At 56.2% G+C, this 17,809-nt stretch overlaps 7 protein-coding genes across 7 annotated transcripts; 5 read left to right on the top strand and 2 right to left on the bottom strand.

The window, feature by feature from the left end:
• The first annotated feature begins 101 nt into the window (after positions 1-101).
• Positions 102-2,201, top strand: B0I36DRAFT_333097 (carbon-nitrogen hydrolase). Its single transcript, XM_046155174.1, has one exon. The coding sequence runs from the start codon at positions 263-265 to the stop codon at positions 2,075-2,077; it is 1,815 nt and encodes a 604-aa protein (XP_046006943.1). The 5' UTR covers positions 102-262; the 3' UTR covers positions 2,078-2,201.
• A 200-nt stretch (positions 2,202-2,401) lies between these two features.
• B0I36DRAFT_376930 (fungal-specific transcription factor domain-containing protein) lies at positions 2,402-4,542 on the top strand (the record flags this gene model as incomplete). The annotated part of the gene is made up of 4 exons (XM_046160514.1): positions 2,402-3,093; positions 3,161-3,793; positions 3,860-4,206; positions 4,289-4,542. 4 exons carry the CDS (start codon positions 2,402-2,404, stop codon positions 4,540-4,542), a joined length of 1,926 nt encoding a protein of 641 aa, XP_046006942.1.
• Positions 4,543-4,667: 125 nt separating this feature from the next.
• Positions 4,668-6,463, bottom strand: B0I36DRAFT_392875 (NCS1 nucleoside transporter; the record flags this gene model as incomplete). Its single annotated transcript, XM_046161448.1, has 4 exons — positions 4,668-5,118; positions 5,184-5,673; positions 5,745-6,218; positions 6,283-6,463. 4 exons carry the CDS (start codon positions 6,461-6,463, stop codon positions 4,668-4,670), a joined length of 1,596 nt encoding a protein of 531 aa, XP_046006941.1.
• Positions 6,464-7,017: 554 nt separating this feature from the next.
• B0I36DRAFT_275064 (male sterility protein) lies at positions 7,018-10,551 on the top strand (the record flags this gene model as incomplete). The annotated part of the gene is made up of 4 exons (XM_046151365.1): positions 7,018-7,154; positions 7,214-7,873; positions 7,934-9,651; positions 9,706-10,551. The coding sequence occupies 4 exons, from the start codon at positions 7,018-7,020 to the stop codon at positions 10,461-10,463; spliced, it is 3,273 nt and encodes a 1,090-aa protein (XP_046006940.1). The 3' UTR covers positions 10,464-10,551.
• Positions 10,552-10,700: 149 nt separating this feature from the next.
• On the bottom strand, positions 10,701-12,806 carry B0I36DRAFT_219045 (galactose oxidase; the record flags this gene model as incomplete). The annotated part of the gene is made up of 2 exons (XM_046149007.1): positions 10,701-11,996; positions 12,051-12,806. Coding segments are annotated over 2 exons (2,052 nt in total), but the record flags the coding sequence as incomplete, so codon positions are not given.
• A 1,100-nt stretch (positions 12,807-13,906) lies between these two features.
• Positions 13,907-14,377, top strand: B0I36DRAFT_252002 (uncharacterized protein; the record flags this gene model as incomplete). The annotated part of the gene is made up of 1 exon (XM_046150654.1): positions 13,907-14,377. A coding segment is annotated over one exon (471 nt), but the record flags the coding sequence as incomplete, so codon positions are not given.
• A 1,230-nt stretch (positions 14,378-15,607) lies between these two features.
• On the top strand, positions 15,608-17,452 carry B0I36DRAFT_333089 (heme peroxidase). Its single transcript, XM_046155173.1, has one exon. It carries the CDS (start codon positions 15,627-15,629, stop codon positions 17,244-17,246), a length of 1,620 nt encoding a protein of 539 aa, XP_046006937.1. The 5' UTR covers positions 15,608-15,626; the 3' UTR covers positions 17,247-17,452.
• Positions 17,453-17,809: the final 357 nt, after the last annotated feature.

The raw sequence follows: 17,809 nt of genomic DNA, 5'->3' as shown, positions 1-17,809 counted from the left end.
TTGCGACAAGACGCGATTGGCGATCGGGCCCTATCATCCGCCTATCGCCCAAGTGCGATTGGAATGGAGACTGCAGGCGATAGAGCGGAGAATACAGGGGTCCTAACCTCCGAGAGGGGCACCTTTTCTAGTATGAGGGCGACCGCAAAAAGAAAGGCATCATCACGACTCGGGCAGCGGTTGAATCGTTCTTGGTAGAAATATCGGCGCAGGCGAAAGGGAAGGTCAACAATCAAAGGCAGTATCAACACCAACGGCAACAATGGGGTCAAGAGTTCTTCGAGTGGCGGCCGCCCAAATGGGTTCGACGCACTACAGCGACGCCCGGACTAAGACGCTGGACCGGATGCTGGTGCTGCTCCAGGACGCCGCCGCCAAGGGAGCACAGCTCGTTCTTTTCCCCGAAACTGCCTTCACAACATTCTTTCCTCGGCACCTCATCAACGACCCGGTGGAGCTCGACTCCTTTTTTGAGCACGGCGATATTGTCACGCAGCCTCAAACAAAACCCCTGTTTGACAAGGCCAAGGAGCTTGGCGTCGACGTGTCAGCTGGCTTTGCCGAGAAGACGGACGATGGCGAAACATTCAACTCGAGCATCTACTACCACGCCAAGAGCGGCTCAATCATTTCGAAGTATCGCAAGATTCATCTCCCCGGCGACTTTGAGCCGTTCGCAGACCCAGAGGCCACCAATCAACTGGAGAAGCGGTACTTCAAGCCCGGCGACCTGGGCTTCAATGCGTTCCGGGTGCCTGACCTTGTTGGGCCGTCTCCGGAACGCGGAGACCCCATCTTTGGCATGATGATTTGCAATGACAGGCGCTGGGCTGAGAGCTGGCGCGTTCTCGGCTTGCAAGGGGTTGAAGTCGTGCTCTGTGGATACAACACGGCCGGCTTCGCGCCTCACCTCTGGGGATCAAGCGCCAGCATGGACCCGGACGAGGCGCGCAACAAGGCGCTCTTCCACCACAAGCTCGTCATGCAGGCCCACAGCTATACCAATGCATGCTTCAGCATCAGCGCAGCGAGGTGCGGCCTCGACGACGGCAAGTACGACCTCATAGGCGGTAGCTGCATCACCGGACCCGAGGGTGAGCTCATCGCCGAGGCATCGACGACTGAGGATGAGGTTGTCTACGCGGAGATCAACCTCGACGAGTGCCGGCCGGGCAAGGAGCGCACGTTTGACTTTGCCCGACACCGGCGGGTGGAGCACTATGGCCGCATCACGGAACAGACGGGTGTCGTGGAGCCTCCCAAGCTGTCAGTCGACGGGCAAGCTCAAGCAAACGCTGCCGGTGTGACGGCCGGGGCCAAGAACAAGGACAAAAAGATCCGCATTCTCCTCATCAACCCCAACAGCACACGGGCAATGACAGACGCCTGTGTCGCCATGGTGGAGAGCCAGCTGCCACCGGATGTCATCGTCACGGGGTTCACGGCCCCGAGACCCTCGCCATCGGCCATCGAGGGCAGCTTCGACAACGTCATGTCGGCTGCCGCTGCCGCGCGGGCTGTGCTCCCGCTCGCATCGACCCACGACGCCGTGCTGGTGGCCTGCTACTCGGACCACGCTCTCATCCGCATGCTCCGCGAAGAGCTGCCCCGTCAGCCCGTCATTGGCATCATGGAGGCGTCCCTCTTCGCGGCCCGGACCCTCGGGGGCCGGTTCGGGCTGATTGCGGTGAGCGAGCGGTCCCGGGTGCTACACGAGGACAGCATCCACCACTACGGGTTCTCGACGTCGTGCGCCGGGGTCATCTCGTGCAAGCTGGGAGTGCTGGACCTCCACGAGAAGAGCCAGGACGAGGTGATGGGCATCATGGCCGACGTCGGGAAGCGGCTGGTGGACGACAAGGGCGCCGACGTGCTGCTGCTCGGCTGCGCGGGCATGACGCCGCTCAAGGGAGCTGTCGAGGCCGCAGTCGGCGAGGACGTGCAGGTCGTCGACGGCGTCCTGGCCGGGGTCCATCACTTGGTGGGGCTCGTGAGGATGGGAGGCCGGACGGCAAAGAGCGGCGTGTACAAGAGCTCCAGCGAGGGACGCAAAGCCAGAGGCCAAGCCTGGATCTGAGTTGGCCGCAGAGTCATCATCACCAAATACATAGCTACAGCGAGTATAATATCCCAAGTTGTGCTATCCAGGGGAAATAAACCCCGCCAAAGAGAAACGAGGGCATGTGCCAGGTGTGGCCTGGGTCGATTGTAGTATTAGTGTCGACTGATGGATTACGCTAAATTGACCAATCGGCCACCGTCTCCTTATCAGAGTGTCTACGTACCTTTCTTTCGTCCCTGGACAGCGGTAGACCCCGGCCGGTGCCATGATGGGGATGCGGGGAGCATGAAGCCCGACAACGCACTTCCTCCCATCTTCCCCTTGGGCAGGATACATGCCATGGAGAGTCCCCATCGCAACCAGCAGAGGAAGTCTCTCCAGCGAAACAGCCATCCATGCGACTTCTGCCGCTACAAGCGCGCCGCCTGCCTGCTGCACGGCCCGCCGCCCTGCGAGCTTTGCAGGCGGCAGGGCAAGGACTGCACCTTCATCGGGGAACCCAATAAGAGGAGGCGGATCTCGGAACGGCGCCGGAGCAACTCTAGCGATGTCCTTGTCTCGAGTCGCCAGAGCCAGACTCCCTCAGACACTGGCATGACATCCCCTTTCTCAGAGACAGGCTCGCCCACGAACCAAGTGAACTTGAGCCAGGATGTGGCAGACTCAACAACCAATCCCGTTTCACCGCACGCCCGGCATCATTCAACCAGTCCACGACAACAAGTTGCACCTATGCCATCGTCGTTGGATGCAACCCCTGGTCATAATGCCCAGGTGATTGGATTGAGCGGCGAGTCAGACCCATACCTGCTTCATCTGTATCGCTTTGACGACAAGAATGAGTGCGCCTTTCAGCAGCTTCACATCAGAGACATGGGCTTGGACGATGGAGTGCCCACCCAGTTCATGCTGCAAAGGAACTCGCTGGCGAGCAAGGCCCAGCCAGGAGGCCTTCCGGGTAGCGAATCAGACCTTCGATCCGATGTCGCGCAAATGATTTCAGACGAGGTGGGCAAGAGGCTGATCAGCTTGTAAGACCGCAAACATCCATATCCCCATGTCTCGTTTCCGAATTTCCCTGACCAACAAGAAATCCAGATTTTGGAGATACGTCCAGCCATATTTCCCGGTTCTCTCTAGAGAACACACAATCCAAGGAATCGACAGCGAGCCATCGGCATTGCCGACGTGCCTGCTGGCGGCTATATATGGCCACGCCTTGCCGTTCTGTGTCTTTGACGACAAGCTTTGTGTAGACGTCGACATACTGCCTTCGGCAGATCACTTGTTCAAGCTCGCCTGGATGGCAGCCCTCGCCCAGTTCCACACCCCTTCGCTCGCCGTCGTGCAGACGATGCTCCTCATGATCCAGCGGCGGCCAACCAACAAGCACGTGGCAGACACGCCGTTCAAATGGATCATGCTGGCGGACACGGTCGCGCTTGCGCAGTGCCTCGGCCTCAACCTGGACCCGACCGATTGGCCGATACCACAGTGGGAAAAGCGGCTTCGTCGGCGCCTTGCATGGGCCGTCTTCGTGCAAGACCAGTGGCTCAGCCTGAACTTTGGTCGCAGCTCACACATCCAGGAATGTGACTGGGATGTCTCTTCGCTGCGCGCAGACGATTTGGGGCCCTCGTCAGAGGCTGACGGCGGTGGATCCGTTTCAAAGCACTTTCTTGGCCTGGCATCGCTGACTGAAATCGTCTCCAAAATCCAGCGGCACATATTGTAAGCCCCTCAGACACCATTCACCTCTTGCCAACATCAATGAAATTCGAGGCTGACTCTCTGCAGCTCGGTCAAAGCAACAAGGGTGCTTTCAAAGTCCCTGGAAGCGACTTTTGAAGTCGCTCGGCCGCTGCGAATGGATCTTGCACAGTGGTTGCAAGATCGCCCAGACGTAGCCGATCAGCCTTCAACAGGCACACCATGCCATGGCTTGGACGGCAACGGCAGCTTGAAGCTGGCCTACATCACTGCAAAAATCTCCATATTCAAGGCCATGCTGCGGCCCAACAGCAATGAAGCTCCGGCCGAGGCCCGCACCGCGTTACGCACGGGAGCGATGGCCGTTGCTCGAGAGATGTATGACTTTTTGGCCAGACTAGAGGCTCATCATCTAGAAGCCTTCTGGCATTCCTGTACGTGGGATTTCCTTCTATTGTTTTCCAACCCCCTAGCATTGACAAATGTTCCCGTCTAATTCATCGCGTACACGCTTAGATTCACGCGTCAACTTCGCCATCGCAAGTAACTTCATCGTCCTGCTTTTCGCTCTGTCCCCGTCCCTTGCAGACGCCGACGAGTCGTTGACACTCCTGACACAATGGCGAGGCTTACTGCGGATTAAGTCTAGGAGCTGCGATCTGCTCAACCTGAGCCTGCTTCGACTGGATGCCATGTTTGTGGCTGGCTTAGGCAAGCTCATAGAATTAACACCTGCTGCATTCGAAGCAGCTTCGAATCGAAATTTGTAATACCACACAATTCAGCCCTCCAGTGTTGGACATGCAGTGAGATGTGATCTGGCAAGTCTCCACCATGGATTTTTATAGTCAATTAGTTTATCATGGGAATCAACGTCGCGCAACCTGCCAGTCGGTCAAACAGCCTTGGCGTCGGGCTCTTTAGTCTCCATGCCCTTCTCCGACCCGGTCGACTCTTCTCCCTCCGCATATCCATCCACATACAGCTGCTCCCTGGCATCGTCCACTGCGAACGGTCGGATCTTCCAGCACAGCCAGTACGTGAAACCCGCAACCAACGTGCTAACCAGCCAACTCAAGCTGTACAGATATACCGCCCCTCGCGGAACCCCCTTTGCACCACAAGCAGCTGCAAGTCCAGGCATGTTCGGGACGATGCCGAAGATGAAGGCGATAATGGCTCGAGGGTTGAATCCGAAGGTGTAGTAGTGGATACCGCGTGGAGAATAGAGCGACGATACCGCGATCTTACGGCCGCGGCAAATCCAGAAGTCGGTGACGATTATGCCTGCAATGGCACCCAGGAAAAGGGAGTAGCCGCCCAGAAAGGAAGAAAAGGACTGGGCACTGCGGTTTTGATATGTATGTCAGTGGGAAACTCTAGGACGGCGGGGACGGCATCCCAGGCTTACCTGTACTGGATGTACCACGGTACGGCACACACGCCAAAGACGGCGCAGATGTAGGCTCCGCGTCTGTTGTTGATGTATCTCGGAAACCAGAGAGACAGGTCGTTGCTGAATGAGACACTGTTGGCGCTGATGTTGGTGCCGATCACGGCGAATGCCCAGCAGAGGCCCGCGAAAAACTGTGCGGCGCGGTTGTCCCACAGCCTGGCAACCTCCAAGGGATTCCACGTCACCTTGCCGTAGATGACCTCGGAGGCGCTGCTGACCGTCGCACCCAGGACACCACACATCGTAACAAGGACACATAATCCCACGGCTTGGGTCCAAAAGACCTGCTTGGGGTCCTTGGCGTAGCGGGTAAAGTCGGGCATGTTCAAAGCGAGGGTTGCTTTCGGGCCGATGGCGCTCGTGACACACTGGAAGAAGACCACGACAGCTGGGGTCCCGTCCTTGATGATGGTTGGTTTGGAAAAGGTAGGTCCGAAGCCCTTGCCTGTAAACGCATTAGTGCCCCGGTCTCGTTTATGAGGTGGAGACAGAGGATGAGGTCAAAACAGCACTTACCCGCAACGATGGCCCAGATGAAGAGAGTCAAGCCGAAGATTGGCATGATGACCGTCTTGGCCATGAACATGTACCTCAGACTGCTCACGTGCAACCAAAGCAGTGGCAGCTGGATGATGATGAAGAGGAAGAAGCAAAGGAGCTCAGAGCTTGTGACGTGGGCGTCGGCCGATAAGTGGTTCGGAAAGCTGTCGAACTGAGGCCAGATGGCGGATATCATGACCTGCAGGCACTGCCCTCCCTGGAAGGATTGCGTGCCGAACCAGATACAGGCGACCACTCCTCGCACGAACACGGCGGCGTACGAGCCCCGTATGCCAAACGAGGCTCGCGTGAAGACGGGAAAGTTGACTCCAAGAATGCAGCCGACCCATCCGTCGAGCATGGCGGGGATGCACACCAAGACATGGCCGATGAAGACCGCGAGGATGGCAAGACCGGGATTGAGGCCTTTTGTTACCGATGTCGATGAAACTATTTGGACGCCATGAAAAGTCAGTTGCTGTCTTCAGAGGAGGGTGTCTGAAGAGTCACGCACCTTGGTACATGGAGATTGAAAATGCTTCGGCGATCCAGAAGCCGAGTAGACTCGGCCAACCCCAGGTGCGCTCGGGCGAGCCCATCGGGATCGGGTCCATGTCCTTGTTGGAGAGCCGGCCCCCCTCCGTGCCAAGCTCGGCGCTCTCGGAGCGGAGCTCCAGGCGTTTTCGAAGACCCATATTGGCCGTTCTGCTGGTGGTTGACTTGGCAGCTTTCGAGTCGTCCACAGTAGCCTCAAAGCCTTATCCACAGAGCACGATGCGAGAAGACCAAGTGCCAGGCTGGGGCGGGGATGTGCGAAAATGATGTTTCATTTCTTTTACAAAAAAACACACTTGATCTTCTCGCCGTCTGCTACGCATATATCTACAGGAACGCTTATCAGATTCCCTGCCTATCACTCGCAAGTGCTGACTCGCCCCTGGTGTGATTTGGCCATGCCATGGAGATAGGGCATGATAAGCGGTCCAGCGCTATCAGGAGGGTCCCGGGCCCCTGCCGATCGGCCCTATCTTATCGGGCTCGGTACGAGGCTAGTGGCGACGTCGATAGGGGCCGCTGTAAGATGGCCAACGGCCAACTTGCGCCCAGGTCAGCATTGGTGCCGCACTGATGAGCCCGACAAAAGGCCATAGATCTCAGAGTACGCAGAGAAAGACCCTGACGCTTGAAGGGCTGCAATGGGATCAAGATCACAGACACGTTGAAGCCCAGACTTTTCGGCATCGCAACAATGGCACCAATTGCAATTGCCGATCTTGAAGCTGATTTGCCAAAGGCCATGACGGATCCTTCCGTGTTCCCTGCGCCAAACGCGGACAAGGAATTGCTAAGGCTATGGAACTTACATGGCGAACCTCACAGCGCAAAGTACGGAAATTCACTATCCTTGCCATCGCCAAGACATTTGTCTCTAATTGGGTGCCTAGGTTCTTCAATCCAGACTTGACAAGCGTAGCTGGCTTGGTCAAGCACAATGCTTCATCACAGCCAACAAAGGCAGCATTCCTTTTCCCTGTCGGCCACTCGTTCAACGTTCTTGACTGGGCTGAGCTCCATGGCCTCTGTGCCAGCGCCTCGGCGTACTACGCCGAAAGGTTGCAAAATGAGATTTCAAAGGCCAACCGCACCGGCCAACAACCCACAGTTGCGATGCTGGGAACTGGTAATTCGATCGAGTACCTGATCACGCAAATCGCCCTGAACAGTCTCCATATCCGGATCCTCCTTCTCAGTAACAAAAATTCCCCTGCGACAAGAAACCACCTCCTCCGTGTCTGCAGCGCAGTCGCAATCATCGTTGACACGGCAAACGAGGCTTCCCTCGAGGACGAAGACGAACTCCAACTTCCGGTGGTCAACCTAGCCAGCCTTGTTGACTTGAGGAGCAGTCAAGGGACACGCGAGGGCTGGGCGGCGTTCGAAACCACAGACGTGTGGAATTTGCAGTCCATGATCATCCACTCCTCGGGCTCGACGGGCATGCCAAAGCCAATCATCCACACCAACAGGAGTTTGTGCCAAATCGCCAGGATGTACCGGCTCCTGCCAGAGTACTTTATAGAGAACTGGTATCTCTGCTTCCCACTGTAGGTCGAACTCTGGGAGAACACAGAGTGTCGAAGCGAGCACTAATTCGGTTCGCGCAGGTTCCACATCGCAGGGTTATCAATTGCTTTGTCGGGGATCCCAACTGGGCTGCCGACCTCCCTGCCCCCTGAAAACTGGCCACCGTCCCCAAGCTCAATCCTTTCCGCGTGGAAAGCGTTGGAGGAACTTGGGTACCCGCCCGATTGCCTTCACTGTGCCCCCTCGGTTATCGAAGACTTGCACGAGTATCTGTCACTCACCACCAAGGACTTCACACCGCTCACGCAATTGAAAGTCGTGCAGCCAGGTGGTGCTCCCTTATCTCCTGCAATGCTGGAGAAGCTCCAAGCTCTGGGGGTGAACGTGAAGACGACCTACGGCACTACCGAAACAGGGCCGCCTCTACGAACCATTCCCCATACAAGAGACAACCCCGACGTGTACCGGTTTCGAAATCTCTACCCCGAGTCCCCATTGGTGCGCATGGAGCCGTTGGGGGACGGTTTGTTTGAATGTGTTGTCTTCAAAGGCTTTCCCCTGGCGGCGGAGCTTTGGCTGGACAAGTCGGCGCCCAACCCGTACCGCACTGGAGATTTGTTCACGGAAGACCCCCCGCGCAGTGGATACTTTGTACTCCAGGGTCGAAGGGACGACATTCTAGTACACAGCAACGGGGAAAAGACGCACGCGACAGCACTGGCAACGTCTCTTGAGGAGGACAAGATGACCGTGGTTGCGAAGACGGCAGTTTTCGGCACAGGGAAGCTTTGCCCCTCGCTCGTCGTGGAGATTCGCTGGGACAAGGCTGGCGGAATGGCATCCACAGACCTCGAAGTCGCGGTGTGGGAAGTGGTGCATCAGTGCAACGAGCGAGCACAAGCACATTCCAGGATTCCGCGCGAGACAATCTTGATCCTCGGAAGTGGCGAAACCCTGCCCATCACCCCCAAAGGGAATGTGCGCCGTAATATTGCATGGGGCATCTATGGGGACAGGGTCGAGGAACTGTACAGCCGGTTCCTGGGCGACTCGCCAGAGGCCGGCGACAACGACAATGGCAGATCCCTAGACACGAACCTCTCGCCATCAGAAACCATTCAATGCGCCGTGGCCGATGTCCTGGGTCTCGCACACCAAGACATCACGGAGGACACAAACTGGTACGAACTCGGGCTTGACTCGCTCGGGGCCGTCAAGATCCGCTCCAAGCTCGTTGGGGCTTTCGGAAGCTTTCCAATGATGTTCATATTCGAACATCCAACAGTGAAGGGGCTGCTCGGGTTTCTCCAACGCTATAGGAAAAACGATTCAGATGACAAGGCTCTCGTCACAAATCAGCATCACGGATGGATCGCGTCAACCATTCAGCGATTCAACGAACAAATCAGCAGCTGGGCGACCCCCGAGCATCACAACACCGACCATGGACCACAGGATGGACACGTCGTGTACTTGACGGGTGCAAGTGGCGCTCTTGGCAATGCTTTGCTGGAGGCTCTGGTCGATCAACCACGAGTGAAGAAGATCTATTGCGCGGTTCGGGGGGCCGACCCACAAGCTCGAGTGATGGAATCCATGAAGTCGAGGGGATACTCCGAACGCCTTTATATGAGCGATAAGATTTGCGCCATTCAGTACGACATGAAGGACGTGGATCTCGGATTGCACAGCCGGACGATTGAGTTACTAACCAAGGATGTGACCGTCGTCATGCACAATGCCTGGAAACTCGACTTCAATCAGCCAATCCAGCAATTTGAAGAGGATTGCTTGAAAGGTATGCTCCCTCTGGTCGTTGGGTAAAAGTTTGTTTGGAACTAACAGCCTTCAGGTACCATGAACTTGATGTCTTTTTGCCTGAAAGGGACCAAGAAAAAGTTTGTCTTTATGAGCAGCGTAGCAGCGGCGATGGGCAACGAGACCGGCACGAAAATTCCGGAGCTGCCTCTTGGCCCTGATCCGGGTAACGCGCTCTCCACGGGCTATGCGCAATCCAAGTTCATCGTGGAGCAGATTACACAGCATTATGCTTCCGCGCTCAAGATGCCTGTGCATATTCTCAGGGTAGGCCAGCTTTGCGGCCACTCAAAACTGGGGGTATGGAACCACACAGAGATGTGGCCGATCATGATGATGACCGGTCTGGACGTCCTCTCTGCAATGCCTGTACTGGAGACCAAGGTCGACTGGCTCCCCGTCGACCTTTGTGCAGAATCCATTCAGAGAGCCGTGCTTACTTCTGGCGACGAGCCGATGTATACGGTCACAAACCTCGTCAACCCAAGCCCGATCGCTTGGGACGCTATGCTCTCTCTGCTCCAGGAAGCTTCAGGAGCCGAGTTTAAGCGTGTTGAGATGGGAGAATGGGTAGCGCAGTTGGAGGCTCGGGCGAGCTCGGACAGAGCTCAGGATCAGGACATTCCCGCACTGAGACTTTTGGGCTTCTTCCAGGAGATGGCTCAAGGATCGGCGAACGGCGAAGGCGTGGGATTCGAAGTCGGCAAAGTGGAAACTGGCCAGCAAATCGATGTTTCTATGGTACGGAAATGGTTAGATAGATGGCATCATGCCAGAGTCTATAGAATTTAGCAATATTTATGATAGGTAACTATGTAGTTACTAGTTATTTGGATATGCAAAGCCTAAAGACGCCTTACGCGATATGGGATAATTCAGGTATAAAATTGGACATCAAGTTCTTGATGGGCGACAAAATACTATTATTTACTCGATTGGCTATAGCTACACTACTTTTACATCCACTCGGCCCTCTCTCTCCAATTTCAGCATATACAAAAAGAAAACCCGTCCGTGTCTCAAATAGATTTAAAGAGACACTCTGATGGTCGTCGCATAACTAGGCGTTCCCCTTGCATTGACGGCGAACAAGTAGTAATATCCAGGAGGCATGACGCCATAATCACTCGGCAAAGTGAATGTCCAGCTGTTACCGTTCGCTGTTCCCCTTCTTAATGGGATGCGTCTTTGGTCCGAGTTGACGGAATGCGTTGCGCTTCCTAGGCGGATAAGGGAAAAAGTGACGTTGGCGTCATTGACATTGATGGTGAGTCTGGCGTTGGCGCGAACTGTAGTTGAGGAGACGGAGTTGATTACGGGACGCGTCGCCCATGTTCCGTCTGAATTGAAGAGGTATGGCGGGTTGAAGATTTCCACTGAGGGGTGGTCGTTCTGGCGTTGGCAGTTCGCGGTAGACTGGCCCTGCGCGGTCCAGCAGAGACCTCCGCCGCCAGTGAGAACGCTGCCGTCGGCCAGGAGGAGGGAAATGGCGTGGTAGTTGCGAGGAGTCTTTGCTGCGGCGAGGGTACGCCATGTATTTGCTACAGGGTCGTACAGTTCGGCGACGAAGACAGAGTTAGTGTCGGTGAAGACCAGAGAGCGGGCCTGGCCGCCAGTCACGAGGATTGTGCCGTCGGGGAGGACGACGACGTTGCCGAAACCGCGAGCACGGGGGAGCGCTGCAACCTGTTGGACATTGGCGGGTTGGTAGGGGTTGGTAATGGTCGTGATATGGGCGTCTGTCACTGCGTCGCTGTTGGTGTATTCCGGAGAACCACCGCCAGACCAGATCTTGCCCTCGATGGCGTCATACATAACCCACATACCACACATGGCGTCTGTCCTGCTGCGGGTGCCGGAGTTGGTAGTGTTCCCGCTGCCGGTCGTTCCGAACCAGTGCTGGACTCTGGATGGCCCGGCTTGGAAGACGGAGCCGCCCTTCCATGTGAATAGCCACATGTGATTGTCGGCCGCTCCCCTGTTGCCTTCGGCGGTCGACGCCGCATCGACGTTTGGCCCCCGGATGATGGTCCATTTGTTTGCAGATGGATCGTAGACCTCGGCGTACTTGTTGCCTACGCCACCGCTATAACCCCCTCCAATGGTGAAGACTCTGCCATCGGCGAGTGTACAGGACGTCTGATAACCTCGGGCAATGTTCATGTTCGCAGCCGGGGAGAAGCCATTGTTTAGGGGGTTGTAGATGCTCGTCTTGTCGGCATTGGAACCACCAGTGATGACCATGCGACCGTCCGCCAGCGTGGACATGCCCGGACAGAACATGTCGTGTCCGGTGTTGCTCACGGACCTCTTGGATGTCGCGCCCTTTTTGTCTCATCAGTGTGGGCTGCAGCTCAGGTCAAAGAAGAGGGCACTCACTGTGGTAAAGTCATGGTCGATAAATTGCGTCATTCCCTCGGCACCAAAGAATTCGTTGTCGCCCCAGCCAGAGAATCCCAAGAAGCGGTTCGTGCCGGGGATAATGTACGCGCCCACAGGATTGACCGGCAGCATGACAGGATTCCTCCAGCGCCCAAGGCCCTGGTATGGAACAGCACTCCGGGACCCGCGCTGAATCAGCCTGCCGACGTTGAACTGGTTGCTCGCGACCCAGTTGCCACTGCTGATGTCTTTGAGGTGGCAGTAGAAATACTGCTTGTCGAATACGGACACAGCACAGCGTGGATCCAGGTTACACATGCGGAGACAGGACCAGTCTGAGAGCACTTTGTCCACCACAAGATAGCTGTTAGACTGAAAATCGCTGTTGGGGCAGACCTCGTATATGGAGCCGTCGTCGAATGTCCAGCGAGTCGTGGCGCTCGGGCACGTCTGGTAGCCAGCTAGGCGAGGCGGCTGCACGGGGGAAGCAATCATCCGATGCGTGTCGAATTGCGTTGTGCCGCTCACCCACCGCACGTTGTCGCCCTTAAGGTGACACGCCTTGTAAATCTTGTCCCAGACGCCGTATTTGCAGCCGGACGTTGTCGCACACGAGCGGATGCACGTCTCTCGATCCGGGACGTTCCAGTCAACACGCACGGCATCGCCGTGGTAGTCAGAGTTCTGGCAGACTTCGAAAATGGCCCCGGACGCAGCTTCATAAAAGGAGGGCGTGGATGGACAGGCCGCGATGCCCGGCACGGGAGGATTGCCTTTCGAGATGAAACGAATCGTATCAGTCTTGGGGCTGGTGACCCAATCGCCGCCATTCCCCTTCAAGTGGCAGTAGTTGTAGAATGGCTCCCAGACACCACGAGTGCAGATTGCTGCATTTTGATTGCAGAGCGCCACGCAGTCGTGTGCAGAAAGGACATTTGGGATAATACGATTGGCAGTACCTGTAATGATTGCGTTAGGACTGAGATGCGCCACGCTGGGACCGTGCAGAGAAATCACGTCTGCGGGAGTGTGGAAGGAATCAAAACGTGCCTCCAAAGTCGGCGAATGGGCAGTGCTCATACACGCTGCCATCATCCGCGGTGAATGTTTTGGCGTTGGCGGGACATGCTACGATGGCGTTCTGGGCGTACACAGAAGCCACCAAGGAAAGAGACAGGAAGGGAAGACCGCAGAACCTCAGCATGGAGGGCAATTGATGATCTCAAGGACAGACGAGGGAATGAACATGTCCTGGGAGGGCAATCATTCGCCATGGCGGAGAAGCGGTCTTTAAGGACGACATAGCCGCTGTATGGAATTGCTGAAAATGGTAGCATTTTTGGGCCCGCGTGACGCATCGTATTACTGGTCGTTGGTGGTTCCCGCCGCTTGGCAACTCCGGTCAAGACGACGATTTACGGTGAAATCAGTAACCGCCAGATTGGCTGGCGGTGCGGCTGAGCTGGGCGCGCACCATTAACATTTATTAACTTTACATCGCAAAGTCATTTGTGGGGACGGCTAATGAACTACAGTTGCCGAGATTTGAACTAAGAGAACGCCTCGCGGAAAAAAGCCAGCCACCCCTTCCTATTTATCATTGGCCGTAGCCCGGGTCAACGCAATTATGTGGAAGTGGCAGCGGCATTCCCTAGCGGCCACAGCCTTAGACGTTTACAGCCACTTCTTCGATGACTTTAAGTTTTCTTCCTTTTGACCGTGCATATTTCGAAGCAGTCCTTAATCTTCTCCTTCGCATTGCGCCATGCATGATGACCACGGACTCTACGCCTTATCGCGTCCAGTGTTGGCAACTAGTCTGACAAAAGTCGCTTCTCGTTGACCAGTGGGCAAATGACAGCACGAGTGAAGCGGTGTGCAATGGTGTTTGGAACGAGATCCTCCAGAGACACTTTCTGTATCCGCGGTTCATCATCGCGCCGGAGCAACGACAGGCTACCGGGGGCCGTCCTAATCTCACAATCTTTACCATGGACCGAAACGCCGACCAAGAATCAACTGGGTGGCACCCAATATTCACCTTCAAAGGCAAAGCTCCTCGCCATCAAAGAAGGATGCTCGCGATGGCCAAGAACCAGGCAGCTGGCTATCTCCAATCGCTATCATGGCCTATTAGCCAACCGCTCGCATGCGGCGAAAGCTTCGCCGTCATAACGCTCAACTTGAATAACGGTATACTGAGCCAAATTGGTCTCGGCACTCAGAACCCCACAGGTCCCCTCACTCCTTTCTCTCTCGAAAACAATGGAGATGCAGCAGGATTTGATCAATTCTGTAGCAACCTCGCGGACGGCTTGTCCTAAGGTGCTATGGAAATTTCACGGAACTGCATGTAGTGGTCGCGATGATTGAAATGACACTATGGGGGGACTGGCCAAGAATCGGTGGATAATTTTCAGAGTCGAAGCTGCCAACAGCAGGCTAGACTCTAACATTACCATATACCTGCTACCTAGCTAGGAATCAGCAGGATTTAAGGATAGGCAGATATGGACATCTGGGTTAGCTACTCTTGGGGTCATGTTTTAGAGTGCCAGCCTCATTTACTACTAGCTAATGTCGAAGTGGGGCACGCGCCAATTGCACCTGTAGATAGAACAATCAATTCTCTCAATGAAAAATCTCAAATACGGCATAGCAAATCCCTCAACCGGCTAAGCTGCACTTGACGGCTAGTAGGCCCTGCGCATTACAAACAGGAGAGATCTCTAACCCTTTACAGGTAGAAATTCATGGTCGCGCTCTGCAGTGTGGCACTAGTGATGTGATCCGATAAAGTTGACATGGTCAGCATGCGCCTAATGTGTGCAATAAGATCATCCAAGATAACAGGGCCCTCATCTTTGGGATTTTGAGAAAATGTACCACGATATTGTGTAAAGCGTGTTTAGAGCTAGAGCTAGTCATGCGAAACGGTGTTGGCGTACTGGGCCAGGCTCGGGTCATTGACCTTCTTCGTGTTTACCGTGGGTCAATTTGAGATTTCGATTTTCTCTGCGCACGATGCCCCTTGCAATCTGCATACAGCACGGGGCCAACGAGACAACGGAGTGGCACATGCGAAGCAGTCAATCCGGGCACGTCGTGAAGGCGGGGCGGGCAAGGTGGAGCTATCGGCTTGTTGGGAAGGAATAGAGTTAGGTCAGTTGGCACTGGAGAATGACGGTAAAGAGAGACTCGTGTCATGCCGTGCCGTGCCGATCTTGAATTCTGGGAGTCGAATTTAGCCCCGTCCCGTCCACCAACTACCGGCTCCGCCTCTGCGAGCGCACGGACAGGCACACGGCAGATACGAGCGGCCTTGAAGGTCTTGGACCGCCTGACGGGACGGGCCCACCTTCCTAATGCCGGCACCATTGCAACAGCGCGTGGACCAGGGGTAGTTGTGCATGGACCCATTCAGGATACGAGGTCAACAAAGGATCGTGGCCGGGGTCTAGACAAGGCAGGTGGATACTATAGGACTGGCTATAAGAAGAAGTCTTAAGCCGGGACAACAAGCAGCACCTACCGACTCATTCTGCTCTGTACGACGACAACGACAACAACAACATGCGGGCAACAATCACCAGCACTGCGGCCATGGCCATGGGCGCCGCGGCCTACGTATGGCCCGGCCAGTACGACATCGTGGAGGACGTGTACAGCCTGCAGGCGGGAGCGGTGCGCCTGGGCTTCATCGACGCCGTCAACCCATGCGGCTTCGGGACCGGGCGGCGCGGAGTGCAGAACGCCGCCGAGTGGCTGCGGGTGGCGTACCACGACATGGCGACAGCCGACGTGGCGGCGGGCACGGGCGGGATCGACGCGAGCATCCGCTACGAGACGGCCCGCGACGAGAACGAGGGTGCCGCCTTCAACAACACGCTTGCCTTTTTCTCCGGGTTCTACAATGCCCACGTGCCCCTCGCCGACCTCATCGCCCTTGGGGTGGTGGCGTCGGTCGACATGTGCGGGGGGCCGGCGATCGAGTTCCGCGCCGGCCGCGTCGACGCCACCGGACCCGGGGCCACCGGCGTCCCTAAGCCCGACCAGGACATCGCCACCCACACGGCCGCCTTCGCCAGGCAGGGCTTCTCAAAGGCCGAGATGATTGCCCTCGTCGCCTGCGGGCACACGCTCGGCGGCGTCCACCACGAGGACTTCCCCCAAATCGTCGGAGACCCGGACGCCACCCCGGGCAACACGACCCAGTTCGAGGGCGGCGACTCGGCGGCCATCTTCGACAACCAAGTCGTCACCGAGTACCTCGACGGGACCACTCAAAACCCCCTCGTTGTCAGCCACAACGCCACGTTCCGCTCCGACCACCGCGTCTTTGGCGCCGATGCCAACGCCACCGCCCGGGCTCTCGCCGACCCGGCCGTCTTCCGCGCCACCTGCGCCAGCGTCCTCACCCGCATGATCAACACGGTCCCGGCGGGCGTCGTCCTCTCGGACCCCATCGTCCCCATCGATGTCAAGCCCTACATCGATACACTCGCCCTCACTGCCAACTTGACCATCTCCTTCGCGGGGCGAATCCGCATCCGTCTCGACGCAGACTCGTCCCGTGACGAGAACGACATGCAGATTGACCTCATCTACACCGACCGCAACAATCAGCCCGTGTCGACCCCGATCCCGACAACCCGGCTCACCTTCCGCGGTGGCGTCACAACTGGATTGCATGGCTCCAGCTTTGCCTGGTTCAACTTTGCCACCTCGGACCTCGACGCCGACGCCGGCATCAGCGGCTTCAAGGTCCGCATGACCAAGCCCTCCACGGGCGCCGTCACCGTGTTCGACAACGGCGGCACCGAACATGGCTTCCCCATCGACGATAGCCTGCTGTACCAGGGGGCTCAGTCCTGCCTGACAACCACCGCCACCAACACGCACGACCTAACCGTTGTTGCCGCCGTTCGTACAGACCGCGCCAACGAACTCCTAGCGCTCGACGTGAATTACAAGGCCTCCCGGTTGAACGAGTCCTTCGCGCCATTCCTCTCCACGCGGTCGGCAAGTCTCGCCAGCACGGGCCAGACTGTCGGTGGCTACACGCTCTTCAAGACTACTGTGCCTATGGACGAGGAATCCTGGTTCTCCGCAGAGTTCGACCTTGCCCTGGGTGCAACCAAGGTGCTGCGGAGGGACAGCTCGGTTCTGCAGTCGGCTTGCAAAAGTCTGTGACCCGCCAGACCTTTAGATATTGAGATGATAATGATTCGAAAGAGGCTTGACTCATTTTGTAAATAACTGGGAAGTCCAAGGTAAAACTAAGAAAAACGATATAAGAGCAAGATCACGATAGATCCGCTAGGTATATACATATATTCACCGAGCCAGAAGGCTCCCCAAAGCCTAATTATGTTGCTACAGGCCGTGGTATTGATGATCAATCTGAGAATTATTGTGAGTTTGTAAGACGACGTATCGTGAGCTTAATACGAGGGCAAGTATTCTGGTACACATATGCACAAGGCTGGTACTCGTGCAAGATTCACTTTTGCTCTGTTGTAATGGCTACATATTGTTCACGGCCCTTTATGTCTCTGCTGCCGCGAGATCCAAGTTCACGCCAGTGAGAATTCCCAGGCTAGCCATGTAGGCAGTATCCTCCTCGCGGGTGTCGTGATCGTAAGCCGTGAAACCCACGGTATTATCCCGATGAAACATGGAATGCAATGCAGGTAGTCACGCAACGTCAAATATGAGAAAACACGACCCATCTGGAGCAGGAGATGAATCGGCTG

The sequence above is a fragment of the Microdochium trichocladiopsis genome (assembly GCF_020744255.1).
Source record: "Microdochium trichocladiopsis strain MPI-CAGE-CH-0230 chromosome Unknown B0I36scaffold_10, whole genome shotgun sequence".
In the NCBI taxonomy this organism is placed as follows: Eukaryota; Fungi; Ascomycota; class Sordariomycetes; order Xylariales; family Microdochiaceae; genus Microdochium; species Microdochium trichocladiopsis.
This window is presented reverse-complemented; position numbering and strand designations above follow the sequence as displayed.

What these genes read in the sequence shown, in the direction of transcription:
- B0I36DRAFT_333097 (XM_046155174.1), top strand. Translation starts at nt 263, where the DNA reads ATGGGGTCAAGAGTTCTTCGAGTGGCGGCCGCCCAAATGGGTTCGACG.
- B0I36DRAFT_333089 (XM_046155173.1), top strand. Translation starts at nt 15,627, where the DNA reads ATGCGGGCAACAATCACCAGCACTGCGGCCATGGCCATGGGCGCCGCG.